At 55.4% G+C, this 20,720-nt stretch overlaps 1 protein-coding gene across 11 annotated transcripts in view; it reads right to left on the minus strand.

Moving 5' to 3' along the window:
* Positions 1 to 13,991: 13,991 nt before the first annotated feature.
* DAB2IP (DAB2 interacting protein) overlaps positions 13,992 to 20,720 on the minus strand; it is a 202,109-nt gene continuing 195,380 nt past the window's right edge. For 10 of the 11 annotated variants that reach the window (XM_074609392.1, XM_074609395.1, XM_074609399.1 and 7 more), the window contains 3 exons: positions 18,183 to 18,385; positions 17,079 to 17,166; positions 14,125 to 15,462 (listed from right to left, as the gene is read on the minus strand). In XM_074609392.1, coding sequence (XP_074465493.1) covers positions 15,295 to 15,462; positions 17,079 to 17,166; positions 18,183 to 18,385 — 459 coding nt within the window. In that variant the 3' untranslated portion in view covers positions 14,125 to 15,294. Of the gene's footprint in view, positions 15,463 to 17,078; positions 17,167 to 18,182; positions 18,386 to 20,720 lie in introns of all 11 variants that reach the window. The other variant, XM_074609396.1, reaches the window with a different exon arrangement.

Raw genomic sequence — 20,720 nt, forward strand, 5'->3', positions numbered from 1 at the left:
GTTTTTTTGGTATTATCAAGAAGTCGGATTGTTGAACTCTATGGTTCTCATTGATGTCGCCAGTTCTGGAGGGGGTTGCTCTGCAGGAGGCTTTGTCTGAAGACCTGGAGCTCCCGGCAGCAGCCCGGCTCCCTGGCCAGGGGATCCGGTAGCTCAGCTCGTCTGTGCTCGGTTCCCTTCTCCCTGTGTGTCCTCTCACCTCGTGCCGTCCGTGGCTGCGTTGCAGTGACCTGCCGCCGTTACCTGCAGCCTTCTGGGCCCGTGGTGGATCTGCCGACGTCTGACATGGTCCAAACGCGTTCTGGGGCTGTTCCAGTTTCAGTGCCAAACAGACAGGTCGGTGCGTGGTTGTTACCTGTGCAATGAGCAGGAGCGAGCTGTGGGGGCACGCGCCGGGCTGGGGGCTCCAGAGCTGTTCTGTCCCCTGCAGCTCAGCTCCTGGGCTTTGTCCTCTCTCTCCGTTAGCGGTGCTCTCTTGGACCTGGTGGGACGGAGGTGTCCCTTTATACGGACTGGGATTGTTAAACTGTGGAGTGCTCCAGGTGATGGCTCCCAGCTGCGTTGGAGGGCAAGGACTGGACTCCTCCGCATCCCGGACACAAAGTGTGCGTCAGCCCATTGACGGGCGCTGCCCCGAGACGCTTCGCCTGCTGCTCCGCCGTGCTTTGCCTTCGTGCTACGTGGGTTATTCACTTACTGTCATAAAATCCCACATAACATTCCACACGGTGGCAAACCCGCCCAGGCGTTGCGCTGGGCCGCGCTGCCGCAGCCCCGGCAGAGACGCTGCTCCCTCCGCAGGCACCGGGGCTGCTCCCCGAGGAACTGCGAGGCGCCCGAGCTGCCCGCTGGGCAGGATCACGCTGCTCCCGGCACAGGCTGGGCACTGCCTTCTCCCAGGTGACGGCTCCGTTCCTGGAGCTGTCACCTCCTCGCGGAGACCCGGCCGGCGTGGACGCGCCTCTGCCCGCGGGCGCACGCGGGCTCTGCAGCCAGCGCTCGGGTGCCCTCAGTAATGAGGAACCTGCCCAGAAAAACGTGAGTGCTTGTCACCGCCTGGCTTTGCGCCCGCGTCCAGCAGTTCTGCTGCTCAGTTACTGGTTTCGTTACCTGTCTCTGCTTTCAAACTGGTTTTTGTGCGGGAGAGGTGTTTTATTCCCCTTTTCTTTCGGCGCACAGCTCTGGGAGGAGGAAGGGCAGCGCAGTTCCCTTCTCAGTTTACTCACCAGCCCCGCTCCCTGCGGGTGCAGAGATGCAGGACGCCCCAGTGTCAGCCGGGGGGATAGAAGACCGCAGCCGAGACACTGAGCAATGGTTCGCTGTGGTTTTGGCTGGAGCTCTTTTCTGTACCCGTCTTTTCTCCCTGAGGTGGCTGGTGTAATCTAGAGGCTCAGGAACACCTCCGGTGCTCGGAGAGGGCACGCCTGGCACCCAGACGGACGTGCCTGGACGGCAGCAGCACCGTTTGCTCTGTGTATACCATTATCATCAGCCGCCGCAGGACGCTCCGTGCCTGCTCACCGCCTGCGTCTTCTTGAACGCGACGGTTCGTGCCAGCACATGAGAGGGAAGGGGGTGGCATCAGCCGTCTCGCTGCATCGAGATTCCCCAGGGAAAAAGCATCCCGAGCCCAGCAGGCGCACGAGATGCTGAGAATCCTGGCTGTTTGCCAAGGAGAAATGAGCTTGTTCAGAGCCTCAGACGGTTTCTCTTTCATGTTGCGAGGGACGTGTGTACGGATCCCACCCACAGGACCGTGCAGCGCTGGGCTCGCCCAGCTCCGAGGGGAGGAGAGCGGTGTTCGCTGCTCCCGTGTCTGATCCGGATGCGTCTCCATCTTCAGCCCACCCCTGAGATTTCTTTTTGTCATAACTTTCTCTCTCGTCGGGAGCCTCATTTTCCTGTCAGTCCCTGCTGGCGCAGCGGTGTCAATGCTGTGCCACGGGCACACGGGGCGATGGTCCTCCCTCCGCGCGCCCGCAGCGGGCTGCGTCCTCCCCCAGGAACGCGGGAGCTGCGCAGGAGCCATTGAAGCCTCTCGGCCACGTGTGGCCCCATAAATCCTCCGCTGGTGTTCGCCCAGCACCACTGCATTTCAAGGAGTTTAATTTAAACTTTATTTATTGCCATCTACTTTTTTCCATAGCAGCCCTTGTCCAATCTTGCATCTGCACTTGAATTATAAGGGAGAAAGAACTATGATCAGCTTTGACAATTAAAAATCTGTGATGAGCATGCTGTCATTTGGTGATCTACAGTAAGAGCTGCCTCGCTCTTCGTGGGGAATTGCCTTTGCTTTCAAGAACGAGCTCGTTTATTTGAATGCTCAGCTCCGAATTGAGGAGTTTCACTCTGGCTTTGGAAGCGTTGGAGAAGTGATGCTGGAAAGCGGATTTGCCGTCAGTGTCGGAGCATCGTTCCGCTCTCGCTCAGCTCTGCGGCACCCAGCGAGTCGCGTTCCTCACTGCCAGAGCCGGGCACCCTCCGGGGGACGTGGTTAATCCCTGGACCCCTGGATCGTAGGGGGTTACAACAAAATAGCCCTGCTCTTAGTCTGAACAAATAACACGGACTGCAATTGAAACCTTATTAAATAACCTTTAGGGCTAGCTCTCTTTCTATGCTGAGCTTCTGACTAACATCCGAGAGCTTTAAGGCAAGTCTGGGTTTTGGTTTTAACAACAAAGAGCTGTGAGTAGCTGCATTCTCAGTAAAAAAAAAAAAAAAAAAAAAAAACCAAAAAAAACCTCCTGTGGGAAATTTCTGGTTTATGATGATGATGTTTGGTGTTTTCAACCAAAACCCCACAAATCCAAGCACTGATTAATCTGTTTTTCAGCATCTCCAAGTGAAAGTTATAGCAAATTGAGCAAAAAATGTGTTTTGACTCAAGTTTCACGTGACCAGCTGAAATGCTGAAATACTGCAAAGCTGAAATCCGGGGCAAAAGTGATTGGGATTTTTTTGTATGTCCTAAAACCCCTTTTTTCCCCGAAGATGTTTTGGTTTAGCCTCCTGCCTGCAGGGACAGGGCGCTCAGGGCGGCACAGCCTGTCGGAGGGCGCGGGCTGTCGAGACGCCGTGGCTGTGGAGCGGGTGCCCCATCTGCCAGAGGCCCGTTTGCTCCGTGGGGGCTGTGCGCTGGGATGCTCTTCCCCAGGCCCTATGGACTGTGTAGGCAGTGCTGCCCCACGGCTCCTGGGGGACGTGGCTGCTGTGGGGGACACGCAGTTCCAGGGGGTCACGTTTCAGCAGCTCCTGTGCAATCTCGAAGGCAGTGGGACACACACCTCTGCCTTGGTGAGGGTTACGGCGCCCGCAGAGAGGGAGAGCATCGCTGCGGTGGACACGGGACCGACGCAATTCCTCCGTGTGCTGCAGAGGTGCTGGGTAGATGAGAGGCGGCATTTGAGCTCCTAAATCCTGCAGAAATCTCAGAAGTTAGGTGTCCACATCTGCCCCTGGTCTCTGCTCAGCCAGGCTCAACTTGTCTCCCTCTTGCCCTCTGGTTGTTCCTCCGTGGGGTGAAATGGATAAAGTATTTCTCTTTGCCTGACTTCCCAGGAGCGCTGCGCGTCAGCATCCTCCCGCTCGCTCGCTGCGTTCCAGCGGGGTGAGGGCCCTCTGCTCACCCTGCCCCAGCCGCGCACCGCTGAGCTCCTGCTTTTCTCTGGGTTTATTTCTGCCTTCCTTACCTTCACTTCACCTTAAGCACACCAAAAAAAAAAAAAAAAAAATCATCAGCACTACCCAGATAAATCCATCTGGTCCCTGTCTCAGCCTCATTTAACCTCCCATTGAAGAGAGTGTATCACATGGTATTCAGCTGAAACCTATTACCTCGCATGCCCGAGCATATCATATTGAATTACCTTCACCCACAGGCCTGGAGTGTTTGCTAATAGCTAATGGCATCTTTTTAAGTTTGAGGTGATTTATTTGAATGCGCTTCTATTCCGTAGTGCAGCGGGGAGGCGCCTTGGTGTTTCCAGCGGAGCGCAGTGCGGGAGCGCCGGGCACCGGCCCTTCCCAGTATTCCCATTCCTCGCCACTGGTCCCACACAAATCAAGCCTCGGTAACTGGGGGCGGCTGCTCCTGGCTGCAGACAGTGGGGGGGTACGGGAGGGCTCAGTGCTCTCTGCCTGTTGTCACCGTCCTCGGGATCCAGGGAGCATGCAGCAAACCCAAACCCGTGGGGTACGGAGTTCCCAGGAAGGAGGGGGGAGCCATGGACGACCCCCGCCTCACCTGCACGCCGTCCCGGACCCCGGCCTCAGCCCGCGCCCTGGGAGATGGTCGTTTCTTGCAGTTCTGATGGCAGAAGCAAGTTCGCTCATGTCATTGCTGATTTTTGAGAATTGACTGCAGAAGTGGGGTAGAACTGGTATGAAATTGCTGTAAAGGACAAAATCAAAAGCCTGTTATGGCGATGTGATGCAATTTTCCCTCGTGTTCCTCCTCCTCGTCAGTGGAAGTATAAAAGCCCTTCTGCGGGTCAGGGTCAGATGCGCTAACGAAGAAGCAGCAGCCGAGCCCTGGGTCTGGGGCGTGAGCAGCCGTTCTGGGGACACCAGACACAAGGATCCGAACCACGCAGAAGCTCTGGCAGCGGTTCGGGAAGGGGATTTGGGGCTTTCAATAACTGGGTGGTTTCCATCCTGCTGCAGAAGCCGCCTCCAGCGTGCCCGTGGCTCCCAGCCAGCCGCTGCTGGCCAGTAGCCCGAGGACAAAGCGCCGGCTATGGGCTGTCTTGTGAAGGAAGGAACAGGGCTGTGGCACTGGAAACCTCCAGGCCGATTTCTTACCAGCTCAGCGAGGTTTCTGTTAAAAATCAACCCATTCAACCCCTCATTGAACTGTTTGATCCTTGCGAGGTTGGTCTGGCCACAGCCGAGCCCCAGCAGCACTGCGTACGTGCGCAGACGCGCTGCCCGTCACGCGCGGCGCGGAGGGATGGGGAGCAGCATCTTCACGCCCCTCCAGCTCCCCGAAGCCCACGGCAGCGTGGCAGGGGGTTGCGCTGGCATAGGGTGCCATCTCCCTGCCCGTGGGGCTGAGGACTCGCAGGGACCCCAGGAGAAAGTGGGAATGCGAGGAGAAAGTAGGAATGCCAGGTACAGACGCAGCCCCAGCTGCCTGATGTGCGGTTTGCAGAGCGAGGGTTGAGCCCCGCCTTTGTCTCCTCACCCCCCAGCGCACCGCTGTCCTGGCCCAGGGGGTGAGGGAGACCGTGGCTTCCAGGGGGAAAAGCAGCGACTGTAATAAACCAGTCAGGCAGCGTGGGACCTCTGGTAGTCAGGCTTCATTCCTTGAAGATGCGGCACAAAAATCAAATGGTCGAGGTTATTCAATTATCGCTCCTAGCAGCAAAGGGGAAATCTGATAATGCGACAGGGCTGCATCAGTATTATTTCTGTGAAGAGGAGCTGGGCTTGCCGTCAGGCGGGAAGCGGCAGAAATCCTACAGGTGTCCAAGTCCTTCTCTCTCTTCCCTCACCTCCTTTTTTAATAACCGAATAACCTGATACGATGTCTCTGCAAGATCAGTAACAGTGCAGGGCATATAATGACAACTGGAAAGCGCTTCTCTCTGAGTGAAGGGGGTTTGTCTCAAACCAGAGCCCGTGAGCAGCTTCCATCCTAACGCAGCCGGGGCGGCTGGCGAAGGAAGGCAGCGAGCAGCCCCCCCCCGTAACTCATCTGCTCTTTCTCTGTTAACGTTGGTCTTAATTGGCATTTCAGGGTAGTGTTTGGCTCCCATTCAGCAGCCCGTGTGCTCCTCCACGTCCTACGCAGAGCTGGGGTTTGCCCCCGTGCGGGGACGGGCAGCGCTGGCCGGGAGCCCCCAGCCTTCACCGTCCTGCCCCAGCGCTGGGAGCGGGGTTTGGCGGTGGGTGTTGTCTCCTCTGGCGCTCAGGGAGCTCTGACGCCTTGGCCGTGCAAAGAGAGGAGAACCGGGCTGTGCGAGAGCTGCTGATGGCGGGGAAGGAAGCAGTGCCGGCGTGGGGGGCCCTGCTGCCGCCCGTCCCTCCGGGTCGTGGGTTGGTAAGTGTAGCCCCACATCCAGCACGGGGCTGGTCTCTGCGGCCAGCTCTGCTGCTCAGCGCGGGTTATCTGCTCATCACGGGGCGGGTCGGAGCCTCTCTACGTCTCATCCATGCTGGGGACAGCGTTCGTGAACCTTTGTCACCTTCTGCTGCTCCCAGGCCGTGCCGCGCGGCCCCTGCATGCGGTGCTTCGGCAGCGGCTGCGGCTTTGTGCCAGCTGTAGCCATTCCCCGGTGCTCGTGTCGGCATGTGTGGCCGAGACGTGGGCTCCTCAGGGGGACACTCCAGCGGCGGCAGCAAAGGCAGAGGGGGCACCGTGTGGAGGCAGCGCTTGAAGCGGCTGCGGGGAGCCGGCAGCATCAAACAGTGACTCTGCAATATTTATGTGCCCAGCGCCATTGTGCTGGCTGCCAGCGCCGGGGAGAGGAGGCGCATTAGGGAACGTTACGCATAACATTTCACACTTCTTTGCAGAGTAACGTTAATTACACCTGCTACAAGCTAATCTGCTGTGTGTTCTGTGTCCTCTCCCCTCCCTTCCCCAGGGACCCAAAGGACCAAGGAGGTCACCTCCCGCCCCAGCGACTCGGTGCAGCCACCGTCGACGGGAGCAGAGCACCCGCTGCCCGGCAGGGAGCCAGGCCGAAGGAGCAGGACAGGGGGGTTGTCGCGAACCAGAGGGGATGGATGTCACCTTGCAGAAACCTTGTGCCCATCCTTTGTCCGTGCAGGTGAGCGCTGGAAGGTTAAAAGCAAGGGGATTTTGTTTGTCCCCGAGCCCTGCAGTCGGGGTGGGTGGTTGTTCTTCCCCAGCACTTACGTTCGTCTCTTCCCGCTGCGGTGGCCACACGGTGCTGGGCTGGTTCTTGCCACAGCGGGTCAGGTCAGAGCATCTGACCGTCTCCATCCCCCCTCGGCTGCGGGCTGCGGTGCCGGACGTGGGGGAGTGTGGGCAGTCGATAGACACGGATAAAATGAAGTTGTGAACAGCAGCAGGAGCTGAAATAGCAACATCAATAGCAGTTTCCAGATAATGATCTAATTAGCACAAACAACAAGTTTCCACTAATGACTCTTGTTCTTCCAGCCCCTTCCTTTCTGCTCGCCTGTCGTTATTGACTGCTCTGGCGGGGAGCGGCTGTGCTCCCCCGTCTCTGGGGCCGGGGCTTTGGGGTGCTGTTTCCTGGCTGGGTTTGAGCTGCTTCCCCGGAGGATGTTTGCTCTGCAGCTTGGGCCGACACGCGGGGGACGGCCGCGCACAGAAGGGGAGGGAGGAAAATGGGCTGTTCAGCCTGGGTGGCTCGCTGGAGGCCTTGGGAAAGTTGTGCTCCCACTGCATGTCCACAGTTGTACAAACGAGGATGCTGACGTCCAGCCGCTGCAGCGAGGGCGCGGGCTGACTGCTCGTGAAGGGCTTGGGAAGCTGTGAGCGAAGGATGCTTGACGGGAGCAAAGATTAGGGATTATTATCGGAGGAGCAGAAACAAGCTGTTTCTGTCCGTGCCCTCCCTAGCTATGAGCCTCCTCTCTGCTTCTCTCCCGCTGAAACAGAAAGGCTCTTTCTCACCATTAAGGCCCCAGATGGACACGTATTGCCTTAACGCTGTCATTTCCCCAGTTGTTGGTGGCCACCATGCTGGCTGCGGCTTGGTCCTTAGTTGCCTGGTGGGCAGGACCCTCACATTTGCCCCTTTCAAAGGGGCTGGAAGCCTGCGGCTCCCCCGGGTTGGAGATGGTCAGAGGCGTTGGCCGAGGGGATCTGATCCTGGGCGGCTGCTCATTCCCGGGATGTGCAGGGCACGGCCACAACCTGCGCAGACGGGGCTCGCCCGGATGGGAGGTGGGAGAGTCTCTGCCCTGTCCCTCGGCAGCGGTGGGATCCTGACGAGCGAGACTGGCGATGAAAAGCTGTGTTACGGTCTCAAGGCTTTGCGTCTGTAAAGGCTGGCCGGGCGGCACTCTGCTGGGCCGGGCTCAGCCCCGTGTCCCCAGGTCGGAGACCTCGCGCTGCCGGTTGCTGCTGTGGCATTTTGCTTCATGTCCTCCCCAGGGCGATGATGGGGGGGGGACCACGGCCGGGCAAAGGCTCTGCGGAAGGTGCTGACGGGCGTCATGAGCTGCCCACAGTCTGGTGACTCTCACTTACCAAACTCCACACAAGCCCTTTAAGAGTGCAATTACTAGAGCATCATTATTGCTGATGAGTCTTGGGCTAAAACGACTCTCCAGATGAAACAACCTCAAACAAACACGTCCGCGATCCCCAGCCTCCCGCCCCCATATTCCCATTGCTGTTCTGGCTGCTGATCTGCAGCCCAGTCCCGCTTCTCCCATCGTTGCCCCCCTGTCTGTGCTGGAACCTGCTGGGAGCGGCCACAGACGGGCTCCGGCGGCTCCAAGGTTGGAAGCTGTCAAATGCACGGAGATGTTCCGGGTATTTTCATCTGAGAATTCAGCTCTGCTCTAATGAAGCCGCAACAGCCCGCTGAAGAGGTTTTATTCAAATCAAGGCGTTACTGACTAATCCCCCCTTGCAGCAGCTTCTGAGATGCCCCGTGTTTCCTGGGCTGCTTTTTCTTTCTTTCTCACAACCTTCAAACTCGACAAGGTTAAACTTGGAGGCACAAGAGCTCCCCAGCCCCGTCTGGCAACACCGAGGTGTGGAGACATGGGCTGGTGGAGCCGGCGGGACCGTCCCGAGGGCTGTCACTGCAGTGCCCAGCGGCAGGCAGGGGGTTGATGCTCCGGTGACCTGCAGTGGGGACCAAAGGTTCAAGCCTCCCCCAAAGCACAGTTTTGGTGCCCCGGAGCGTCACGAGGAGGGATCGGGTACTTGGGTGCAGACGTGTGGTGTGGAGGATGCTCGGGGCCGTCGCAGCCGTGGTGGGAAGGGCAGCAGGAGCGACGCCGGGGAGGTGCTGGAAGAGTGGCTGCCCAGGGACCTTCACCTGGAGGCGGCACAGGAGGGGTGGGAGAGCGGGACAGGCTGTGTTGGCACCCCTGGAATGGAAACGCTGCCTTTTGTGCAGCCCTGACCAGGGCCAAGGGGCTCCTGCCCAAAGGGACGGGTGCGGTTAAACGCAGGTGACTCTGTGAAACGCTGCAGGGGGCCAGGAAGGGTCTTGGCGGGAGGGGGTGGGGGAGACAGGACTTGGTGGGAGGATTTTAGCCTGGGTGGCTTTTGCCTTCCCTTCTCGGGCAGCTGCTGGTTCCTGGCGGCAGCAGCAGGTTGTCCTGGCTGGCTCGCTCCTGCGGCTGGCAGCCAGCACAGCCCGGCCACCAGCCCAGGACCAGGGCTGCTGTCTGGGCACGGCAACGGCCACGGGCCTTCTCCACATCCTGACGCAGCCAGCCTGTCTTCCCCCTCTCTCAGAGGAGCTAATTATGGTGATGTTAATGAGGCAGAGGTTCTGTTGCTGCCCAGGGTTTTAATGACCCTCCTCCAAGTTTTCTGCCGCTTTTTCTGGCGAGACAGAAGACGGGCGGTTTGGAGGGAGCGATGGGCAGTGGGGACCCTGCCCACAGTCCCCCTCATCCCATGGCTCCCCTCCCTGACCCAGAGTCCCTCCCCAGCTTTCCTGGAGCCCCTTTAGGGACTGGAAGGGGCTTGAAGGTCTCCCCGGAGCCTTCTCTTCTCCAGGCTGAACCCCCCCAGCTCTCCCAGCCTGTCCTCCCAGCAGAGGGGCTCCAGCCCATTTGCTGGTACCTCCCACAGCGTCTTCCCCTTCTGGCCACTACCGCTGCCGTGAACGTGCCCAGAGCAGGGATGTGGCTCTCAGCCAAGCCCTGGGGGCTGCTGGCCCTTGGAGCTGCTTGTCCCGTTCGTCTCTCCCAGTGCCCAGCGCTCCCCAAAGCCGGGCGACGGGCGCTGGCTGGGAAGGAGGTGGTCGGCCAGGCCACGGCTGAAACGCCACTGGGAGAAACTTTTTACATGATCTGTTTGGGGGGGACAGACGGGACAAATACTCGCGTGTGCACGTGGCCAGCGTGTGGCAGGATGCTCTAGAAACCGGCAATGACTGAGCAGAGGTGCTGGAGCACTTGTGTAAAATATCTAAATAAATCTTTAATATTTCTAATTGCAAATGTACATAAATTGCACGGCCACATCATTTCTTTAAACACCAACAACTTTCTCTGTACATTATTACATAGTTTAAAAGGAGCTGAAGGAGATTCAGCAAACACTTCCACTTTGCTTCTTTTTTGTTTTTAAACATACTTACAAAAAAAGATTTGCTTTTCTTTATAAGAGGATATAAAACATAGCGACTGCTTATCAGGAACAAGTATCAGCCTAAGCAGATATACAGAGAGAGGTATATCTTAAGACACAGTGATGTATGATAAAGGAATATGTGAACATGGAGACTGCACTCTGGGGTACTGGTGGCTGACGCAGAACCACACGGCATTTACAGCAATGTCACAGCTCAGGTGAGCCGTGAGAGTCAACGCTTGAACGTGACGCCCTTTTTCAAAGCGTGGTGGTTTCTGAATGTTGTGCAACGCCCTCAAGATTGGATTTGGTTTCTAAAGCCCGTGAGCTGCACGTCGGCGTGCTGCTGTCGTCCTCCCTCTCCCCCCAGCTGTGATTTTCCCCAAGGAAAAAAGAAAAAGGCAACAGTTTTCCATGCATGGTCAGAGCAGGGCTTGGTGCCGCTCGGAGCAGGGCAGGTGCCACACGTCCAAGCCTCGTGGCTACACAGTCGCCTCCGAACTTGCCCTGAAGAGTCAGAGACGGGCCACGGCCCTTCCTGGGGCCAGCTAAGGGGTCTTCTGGTGGCCATGAGGCCACTCGGACCCAGAACTGGCCAGGCTGGAGGCCTGGCTTGCTCTGGCCAGCCTTTGGGGACGAGGTTGACCCCGGCAGTCACTGCGGGCGGGAGGAGGGAGCGCTGCCGGGCTGCCCACCCCTGGGACAGCCTCACAGTTCTTCCCTTTGGACTTTCTGCTTGGTGCTCTCTGGGCAAAGCTACACGTCAGGGACGGGGCTGGTGACAGGTGCTGCTGCCTCAAAGGTGTCTCCCGGGGGCTGCCACCCCCCACTTCCCGGGATGGCCGGGGACGAGCCCCCTGCAGAGCAAAGCCCAGCCACACGTCGTGGCCATCCTGGCTGAACACACCAGTGCATTTTCCACCTCCTGGGACTAAAAATCCTCTCCTTGTTCATCACAGGACAGACCTCGGTATGTTTCCTATTGCAGCTGGGTATGGACATGGTAACTGTGAGGCGCCTACGAGTGCTCTGAACTATGGGAATGATTGATTACTTGCTGATTGCTTTCCCAGGAGAGCCTGCGATGCCTCTCTCGGGTCCACCAAGTCCCTTCTCCCTTTAGGAATCTTTGTAGTAGCAGAACCTGTGTCCTGCACCCTCCGGGGCTGGCTGCCCGGCCGCAGGGTTCCGCGTGTTCTCACAGTGCAATCAGTGCTTTACAACTGCAAAAGCAGAAAACAAAACCAACCAGACTCAAATGACAATGCCGAGTGACGCAGGACTCTTTGGATGGCGGCAGGATTTGCTTAAACTGGTGCAAAAGGGGCTGGTGACTACGCTGTAGTGTTAGTTGGCATGGGGAAGGATGTCGGTCCCTCCAGTCTTTTGGCACTGAAGCCATAATCCCTGTCCCAAACGATGATACTTACATCCGCACAGACCTTGGGATACCCTTCAGTCCATTTCATCCCCCTTCACACAAAAAGTCGCGTGTTTTTTTTTTTTTTTTTTCCCCCGAAATGCTCACTACAGTTTGACGAAACCCCAAATCAAAACTCTTAGAACAGAATCGTTGAGGTGGCCCAACCCCAAATGTGGATCCCGGGCTCCTCTGCCTTCCCCTTTCCGCAGGTGCCCAAAGGGAGGAGGCTCAAATCACAACCTGCGCCTGGATCCGCATTTGCGAGCTGGGGTCCACCTCTCCGGAACAGCAGTGAGATACAGCCAAATCCTGACCGAATAAGCAGCACCAGAAGTAAGTTACTATATACAACCGTTAGTGAGATAGATACGTTACAGTAAACACTGAAAACATTTACAAAAAAAAAAATATTAAGACTCGTATTAAGATAAAAATCTGAGTGTGTCTTCATTTTGTTTACACCTTGACGAGTTTGCACTAGAACAGCCTCTTACTGTAGAAAGCGCAAGACCGAAAGAAAAGAAAAGGGAGCCGCTCACAAAACCGCTGGGGACGGCGGTGGTCGCTCTGCTCTGGGGCATGGCTGCGCCGCGCCGGGCCGGCATGGGCGACCGGGCCGGGCGCTCGCTGGCTCCCTCACGCACGCACACACACACACACACACAAACGTACAGTTTATAAATAACAGAAACACGAACTGAAGTAACAGAACTGAACTCAGCCTGGATCTTACCACCAACCCCCGCGGGGGCAGGGTCAGCTCCAGTTGTTGAGGGGAAGGAGACGAGGGGAGGGCCGGGGGGGGGATCACTACTGCAACCAGACTTTGTCCTGATTTGAATTTCTTTTCATACTGGCTCAGGAAACTAAGCAACAGCTCCAGAAGGTGTTGGCACTGGAACTTCTAAGATTTTTTTAATAACTCGCTGTGGAAGGATTTAAGCGTTCCTGCTCTTTCAGCGGAACGGCGCGTGTTCGATAATTTGCGCGTTTGAGGTTAAAGCAGGAGTTTCTGACAGATCAGGGCTGGGGGGGGGGGAGCAGTGCCTTGAATTGTGGCTGAGGAGAAGATAAAGACGTACTGTGCTTAGCTCCGGTACTAAACAATCGTTTGGTGGGTGTTTCTTTTGTCCGGCTCTTACGGAGAGCACTGACTGCATCCCGGAATTACTTCGGTGTATGAATGGAAACACGTTGCTGGTGGCGCGCCCGCCCCCGTGCCCTGCTATAGCGTTTCCATCCCGCTATGTTACTTCTCTCTTGAAAAACTTCCATCTCTCGCGACACAAGTATTTTGGAACTCAAACACAATCAGCTCTAAACGCACATCTCAGGGCAACAGCGGCTTAAAATAGTCTTTTTTGCAGGGTTATAATGTATTTGACTGAGACAATGGCAGACGGAAGTGTACGTACCCAACGCTTCACCGTACCCTGTGTATTCCTAACCTGTCTGGGTCTTTCTCCAGTTGTAACCTTGTCAGTTTTGTGAGGTTCTTCAAAGCCATCTGTGCTAGTCTCCGAAATTCAAAGGTGACTGTACTTGTCATAAATACTTAGACATTACTTTCCTCTGAGGAGCTCCGTTTGGGGTCTGCTGTGCGACTGCACCGCTCTGCAGGCGTTGGCGGGGTGTGGAGACCTCAGGGCAACACGTTCGCTCCTCCGGGGACCGAGCCGCACTGGGCTTGGCCCAGGGCTTCCAGGGAACAGAAAAACGTTTGGCGGGGGGGGGGGGGGGAGGGCGGGGAAAGCAGCTTTAATTTTGAAAACAACTGCGTGTGGAAGAATGCTGTTAATGAGCCTTACGGCAATGCGGAGCCTACTGGCAAAGTGTCCTGCTCAGGCAGCCTGGGTAGTGTGAGGCTGGAGACGGTACCTAAGCTGTGCGGAGCCCAGGGAACATCCTAGTGCCTTTGACTGTACATTTACACATGGCAGGAGGAGCTAGGACAGGCGTTGAGCAGTGTATTTAACTTTAGTGGGAGAAATAGGCAGATGTCCTGTACACTGTACACTGTCATCCGTATCTCAGAGAGATCTCTCTGGCTCTCGGTACGAGTGACCTGCTCTGAGAGTGGGAGTCGTGAAGGACTAACTTTTTTTTAGAAAAAAAAACACACCACAAACCAACAAACACACCGTGGCGGCAGGTCAGCGGCACAATCCCCCGTTAAGGAGGTGACCCCTCCGCTGAGCACAACGTGTCTGAATGTGCCGAATCTGCGTGTTTCAGCAGTTAGGAAAGTCTAATCCTGGCTTATGCCTGCACAGTGCTCCTGACAAGGGGGCTTTCGGTGGTGGCTGCTGTTCTTGTTGGTTACTCCCTTATGACCATGTTTTACATTCTTCGAGCCGGTTAATTTCCATGCAGTGCTCATTCCCAATTTAAAGAGGACAGTATTCCAGAAAATGGGATCTTTTTTTTTCTAATGCATACTGTGAAAGAAAAGAAATACAATTACCGATCTTCATGGTTCTTCAGGGCTTTTTCTTGTTTCTTTGTCTGTTTTTCTCCCCAGCAATAGTAAAAATCTTGGCACAGAGCATTACATCCCCACAACGAACCCTTTCTCACACAAGAAGCTGGCCGTTCCGCGTAGCCCCTCACTCCCCCTCTACCACAACGGGCACCAGAAATCCAGCCCCGGTACCTGGGGCACAGCTCAGGGCCAAGCTCAGACAAGATTTATTTTATTCTGTGGCTAGAAGTGCTGGGGGGGACACAGTGCCCTGCGGGCTATTGCTTACAAAGACTCTTCCCCATTACTTGTGAGCGAGCAGAGGCTGGAGAGAGGACTCGGGAGGTCATTCACCAGGTTGCCAGCTCCTCCCTCCAGGTGTGCCAGAGCCACGGGCTTGCTCTGCTCCCCCGGCTGCCCGGGACCCCCAGCAGCCCCAGTCGTGCCCTCCTCCGCTGCCCTGGTTCCCCACGCAGCACCCCTCTGGCTACCGCATCGCACACAGCGTGCGCCCTGACCTTTCATCTGGACTGTGCTCCCTACATGGGCGGAGTTAATTAAACACTAATTAGCTGCGTAAATGCCCTGTGGGCAGTCACCCGCTGTAGGAGTCAGCGGCCTCACAAAAGCCAAGCTGGGCTGGGGCTTTGCTTCGGGGGAGTTGGGAGGAGCGGGCCAAGCTGTGCTGCCATCCCTCCTACGGCTGCATCCAGCAGCACACTTTAACTGGACTTACTGGGCCACTGCCCGCTGCAGGCTCTGCCCAGCTCCCTTTATTTCGCTTACTGCAATGACAAGGACGTTATTCCTTGCTGGGAGGGGTGAGGCATATCCTTTGGGCAGTTTAGAAGGAAAAGGTTACTTTTGTTTAAACATTAAACACTGATTTAAATCCAACAGTGACAGCGATTCTCAAATATATGTTATTTCCTTATGCCACTCATCTCACACTCGATCTTTCCGTCCCCTCAATGTGCTGGCATTAGCATCTCCCACAAAGGCTCAGTCAAGCGCGCCGTCCGCAGCAAGGAGCTGGTTTCTCTGGGGGGAGAGAGCAGCCGTTCTCTGAAGCCGGGGCTCACACCTGCTGCTGCACCGTCTCTCTGGCCAGGCCTCCTCTCCTGCGGCAGCGCCCTCCACGCGTTAACAATTACTGCTGTTTCTGAATTCTCCATTCTCTGTAATCTGCAATTTAGTTGGGTTTGTGGGGGAGATCCCATTACGTGTCTGCATGCTGTACCTCTCTTTCAGCTGAGTAAGGGCACTCATTAACCGTGCGTTGGCAGCATCCAATGAAGCAATGCGTTTCTCCTGCAACCAAAGAGGCAGAGGGCGACAGTCAGTGGAAAGGCTGGAGACCTGTCCCTCTGTGACACCAGACCTTGTCCCGAGACAGTGACCCAGAGGCCCCTTGGACCAGTGCCTTTCTCTCTGGCATTCTTAGGTTTCTGGGGTTTTTTCAGTGCTACACGGCATTTTTTTGAAATCCGCTGCTATTAGCAGGGCCACGAACGTACTTTGCCTGGGCAACGTGAGCTAAATTCATTTTACCATCCTGAAGAAAACGGAAATGATATAGTTTTTCTAATTCTTCAGTTATACAGAAATTGATTGTACTGTTTGCTCAAACTGCAGCTGTTACAAAGATGGTAAGATCCCTTTTCTAAAAGCAAGCTCTCCCAAGATAGTTATTCCTTGTCAGTGTTTAACTGATTTTGTTAGTGTAAATTAATAGTTTAAATGACTTGTGGCCTCCCAGGATGGCTTTGATGGCAACTCTCACCAATTACAGTATCGTAAGGATGGGAGCAAGAGCTTCCGTGCTGCAGCCTGACTCCGCCACCCCTGTTCTTTGTGCCACTGAACAAGTCATCGTCCTTCTCTGCCTGCCATCAGCAGGAGGGAACAGGAACAACTCAGAGGGGCCTTTGAAGGTCCATGTATGAACATGTCCAACACTACTGTACACCCCGAGATGACAAAATGAGAGCAGTCATCTCAGAGGCACGGCGAGAGCCTCGCATGTACCACACGCGGCGGCAGGAGACAGGACGGCGCGTCGAGAGCTGCTGGCAGGCTGCGTCCGCACCGCTCCCACCTCACAGACACCCCTGCGTCTGCCTGGCTCTGCCCGAGCGCAGAAGGGAACATGGTGATTTACCAGCTTTGAGAAAATTACTCTAGGGAAAAACAGGGATTCTTTTTACAGAGTTACTACTCTCTCCTTTTTAATTAGCTATACAGTAAATTAGTCATGAGTAGTGACTCAGAAGTGCTTAATAGAGTTGTTAAGAATAAGCCCAGGATATGCTATCACCCAGCCACGACCTGTAGGAAGGCCTAGCTGCTGAGAAGACACTGATCTCCGCCTAGACAAAGTAGGAGATTGCAGACTGTATTTACATATTCTCTTTTCCAAGCAGTGTTTTGCACCCATCATGTGATGCTCCTCTGCCATTGTAATCTCCAGCAATAACTGAGCTTAACAATTCTGCAAGCCGCAACCCAAAGGCTGAAAAAACATACTGGCTTTGCTCTGGCCAGGCTTTGTGTTTCTTCTGTCCAGGTCCTGCAAGAATTACTGGAACATGAAGCACCAAGCAAAGCTCTGGGGACCTCGGACTGAGCCAACGAGGATATGATCCTTCCACAAACTGACTGAATGGTGGGTATGATCCTGCCACAAACTGCCACCCCCCACATCCTCTGTGTCACCTGCCAAGCTCCAAGGCTGGAAAACAGCTGTAGGAATGCGAATGCTGTGACAATAAATCGCATCCTGGCGAAGTCTGACCGACTGCAGCTTGGTGCTCACTCACCCACCACACGGTCTCGCCGTGCTCGAGCTGGCCCTGCTGCACGGCAGGGCGGCCGCATGCTGGCAGACACCCTGGGAAGTGCTGCAGCCCTTGGTATCGGGGACTCACCTGTGCATCGATAATCTTCTGCTTGGAATCCACGGCAGCCTGCATTTCTGCATGGTCCTTCTTTAGCTCCTCCTCAACTGACATCAGCCTGGTGGCCAAACAGACAGGAAAAAAATTACAGTTGTTGGGCTCTGCTAAGCCCAGATCTCAGTCGCATACACATCTAAATCAGCCACCCAACGTGAATGATACAGATCAGGTCCTCATATAGTCCTTGACACCAAGGAAGCAAAGGGGTGATGTACATCTCTGAAGCACACAGGAAGAGATGTGACACAGCAGAGAAGGTAGTCTACGGACAGAACTGGCCTCACGTGGCAGCCCCCGTCATCCATACCAGGTCAAGCCATCTCATCTGACACTGGAATGGCGAAGCACACACCGAGATGCTCCCAGGACACACAGTTGTGCAGTCGAGCACAAAGGAGACACAGTCATTAGCACTACCTCTTCTTACACACAAACCAATGGTTCAGAACCAGTCTTTTTTCTGTCTCTTCTCCAGAGACCTCTACAGCAGACTGCCCCGAAGCTTAAGTGATACAGAAGGGTTAAGACTGACCCGTTAACGAGGGCTGATTAAAAGCACTAAGTGGGCTCGGCTCAGGTGGCGGTGAAGCTAGCTGCACTGAACAGTCCACGTCCTGGGCAAATGTAACCACCACATCACACGGGGTGGGAGAAAGAGATTTGTAGCTAGGAGTAATGGGATCGTGATGTTTAGCTAAATATCGGAAAAGAACATTTTGATCGTTGCATCTATTGCTCATATGAACAGAAAAGCAAGCCTGCCAGATCCTCCGAGAGCTGGGGCAGGCTGCCAGCTCCCCCCTCCTGAAGTTTTGCCTTTGTGAATCAGGAAAATGTCGTGGTTTTCCTTGTTCCAGGTAACACTGATGGGGGACCCGAAGAGTCAGCTCTGGAAATCCCCCCCGAGGGACTGTAACCCGAAAGGGCAAGGAAGTGAATAAATGCTGGAAAAGCCACATGGGAAACCTGCCTGCACCTCCAAAGAAACCTGATTGTCCTGAGCAGGGGTCAGCTCTAACGCCAGCCAGGCTGCCCGCCTTACTGTCATCTCCAGCACTCCCACCTGCCCTGTACCTGCTGATGATGCCCTTCATCTGGATCTCCTTATCCTCCTGCTGTCTCCGGAGCCGCTCCTCGCTCTCCTCCAGCCTGGCCTGGTACTCCAGCATCAGCTTCTGCGTTGTCTCCTCCTGGCACTTGAAACGAGTCTCATATTCCTCCAGCTTCTTGTTGGAGATGCGAAGCTTGTCCTGCAGCACCACTAGGTCCTGCTGGTACTACAGCATGCAGGGACAGACACAGGAGGAGAAAACACATGTGGCATGTTACCGAGCAGGACTTTGCTCTTGCTGGGGTTTCCCCGTAACCCGATTATGCCCCTCTCCTTGCATTAGTCTAGCTGCAAACCCGTATCAGATAACCCCGCTTGCCGACACCTCCTCTTCAGTCTTCTCCACACTGCGCTAGGAGCGATGCTGGGTTCCACTGGGCGGGCAGGTCACTGGCAGGTTCAGAGAATGGGTTGTTAGCAGAGTCTGGCATTTCACATGGGGAATGCAGGTTAGAGTGAGTGAATGGCAAACGCACCTGGCATCTTCCTCACACTAACAGCGCAGGGCTAGACACAGGCAGAAGCTGCACTGGTGGGGTTTTGGGTTTACGCGTGAGCTCTTCAGCCTACCACAATAAATGTGGGCGTTCTGGAGCTGCTGGAAGCCAAGCAGGAGCTGTTAGTGCCGCCTGCCTCCTGCCAGGCAGCAGGCTCTGAGCGGTGACAGACGCAGGCCACCGCCGTCTCGGCACAAAGTGGTCACCCCTCATCAAGGCGAGGGCACCAGGCTGGCGTGAGCGGGGACAGTGAGCACTGCTGCCGTCCGGGGCCCAGCTTCTCAAACAACGGACTCAGATGTCACAGCAGGGTTCAATCCGAGAAGAGCTGCCGCATGAAGCCAAGACCCCACAGTTGCACTGTTCATTCAGAGGAAGCTAAAAATCAGCAGCAGAAGAACAACATAAAGCAATTATAAAAATTAAGAGCTTTCTAATGCAGTAGAACTAGGGTCAGCTATTGCAGAAGCACAGCATTCAGTACAACTTGCTTTGCTAAAGGAAAATCCAGTGTGTAGCTGTACGAAAACCACCCAATTTAATTTCAAAAAATTATCTTTTGAAATTGACTTCAAAAGAAAATCAGAACTGGAATAACCTTAGTATTAACAGGCAGCTGATAATTTGACAAGCTGCTCTCAGAGAGTCAGATATGGGAAAACGCCTGCCATCTGAGCCACGAAGTCTCTCACAAAGCTACGAGTCTTATTCGTGAACTGACAAAAATGTGCTTAATTGTGTATTGACTTGGCCAGCTGAAAATACGGCCTTGCCCTTGGGCCATCACCACCTGTGTACGCACTTGAACCATGGACTTGGTGGTGTCCCAGTTGTGAGGGCCCTGATGGGGAGTGTGACCAGCAGAGCAGCTCCTGGTGAGAGCGGAAGGCAGCCAAGGCTGCTGGCCCTGTACTGCTCAGCTGGACCCCCAGCCCATGCAAATCCACGCTGCTTTCCCAGTATCACCCCAGTAACTGACTGGCTGATGGCAGAAGTAACTGTTAACAGCTCCTAAGGATTGAAAATTTGCAACGCTGATGGTCTTCCTGAATTGCCAAAGTATGGGGGCCGTGGCAGGCAGATGGGCAGGACCTCCGAGCTCCTTCTGCCGGGGCAGGGACGGGCACAACAGATCACTCTGTTCTTCCTTTAGCAAAGCTTTTACTGCAGCACTGAAACGACACAGTTGGCACATGTAACCTGGAGCGATGAGGGAACACAAACGCCCATACAGCTGCACAGAAGCACTGAAGTCAGACAGAAGGGAGTTGCTTGAACAGGAAAGATTAAATACCTACCCTAGCCTTAAAATAGCAGCAGCGTAAGTGAGCTCAAATGATAGCAGGAGAGGCCTCAGAGACCGAAGGAGTCGCTCCTGTCTCTAGAACACTTGTCTCAATCCCGGTTACCATTCACCTCTTACAGTAATGGGGAGAGAGATTATGCTAATGGCGATCTTTAATGTCAGTGACTGATGCGACAGCAAAGTAACAAAAGATGCTGCATAGGAAGGAGACAGCAGGCTCCTGGGGGTGAGGGCTCCCTCTGAACTTGGGACAGGGACCGGTTTGCTGCAATACCGTCAGAGCTGGCAATCCCACCCTCGCCTGCCGTGACCAGGACCTCCCTGCACAGGACGGGGTGAGCCGGGCACGTCCCAGGGGGAAGCGGCCCCTCGGGCTGGCAGGGCAAGAGAGCAGCCCCTGTGAGCGCCCACCTGGCAAAAGCTGAGCCCGTTTCACAGGAGAGGGTGCCAGGAAGGGGCTTAGTGACAACGCTTGGCATGCACCGTGTCCACAGCGGAGGCCATCTGCCCGCCCGCGGGAGCTGGCAGGCGTGGGCTGGAGGAGGCCAGCACACCGCTTGTACGCTCCGGCAGCATTTCACCTCACTCCAGTTCCACTGGAACAGCAAAGCCTGCCGTTGTCGTCTCAATTACAGACTCAAATAAGCACTGAACCCCTTTAGAAGCCCTTCAATGACTAAGTGCAGCAATAACCCAGC

This window comes from Larus michahellis, chromosome 15 (assembly GCF_964199755.1).
Source record: "Larus michahellis chromosome 15, bLarMic1.1, whole genome shotgun sequence".
NCBI lineage: Eukaryota > Metazoa > Chordata > Aves > Charadriiformes > Laridae > Larus > Larus michahellis.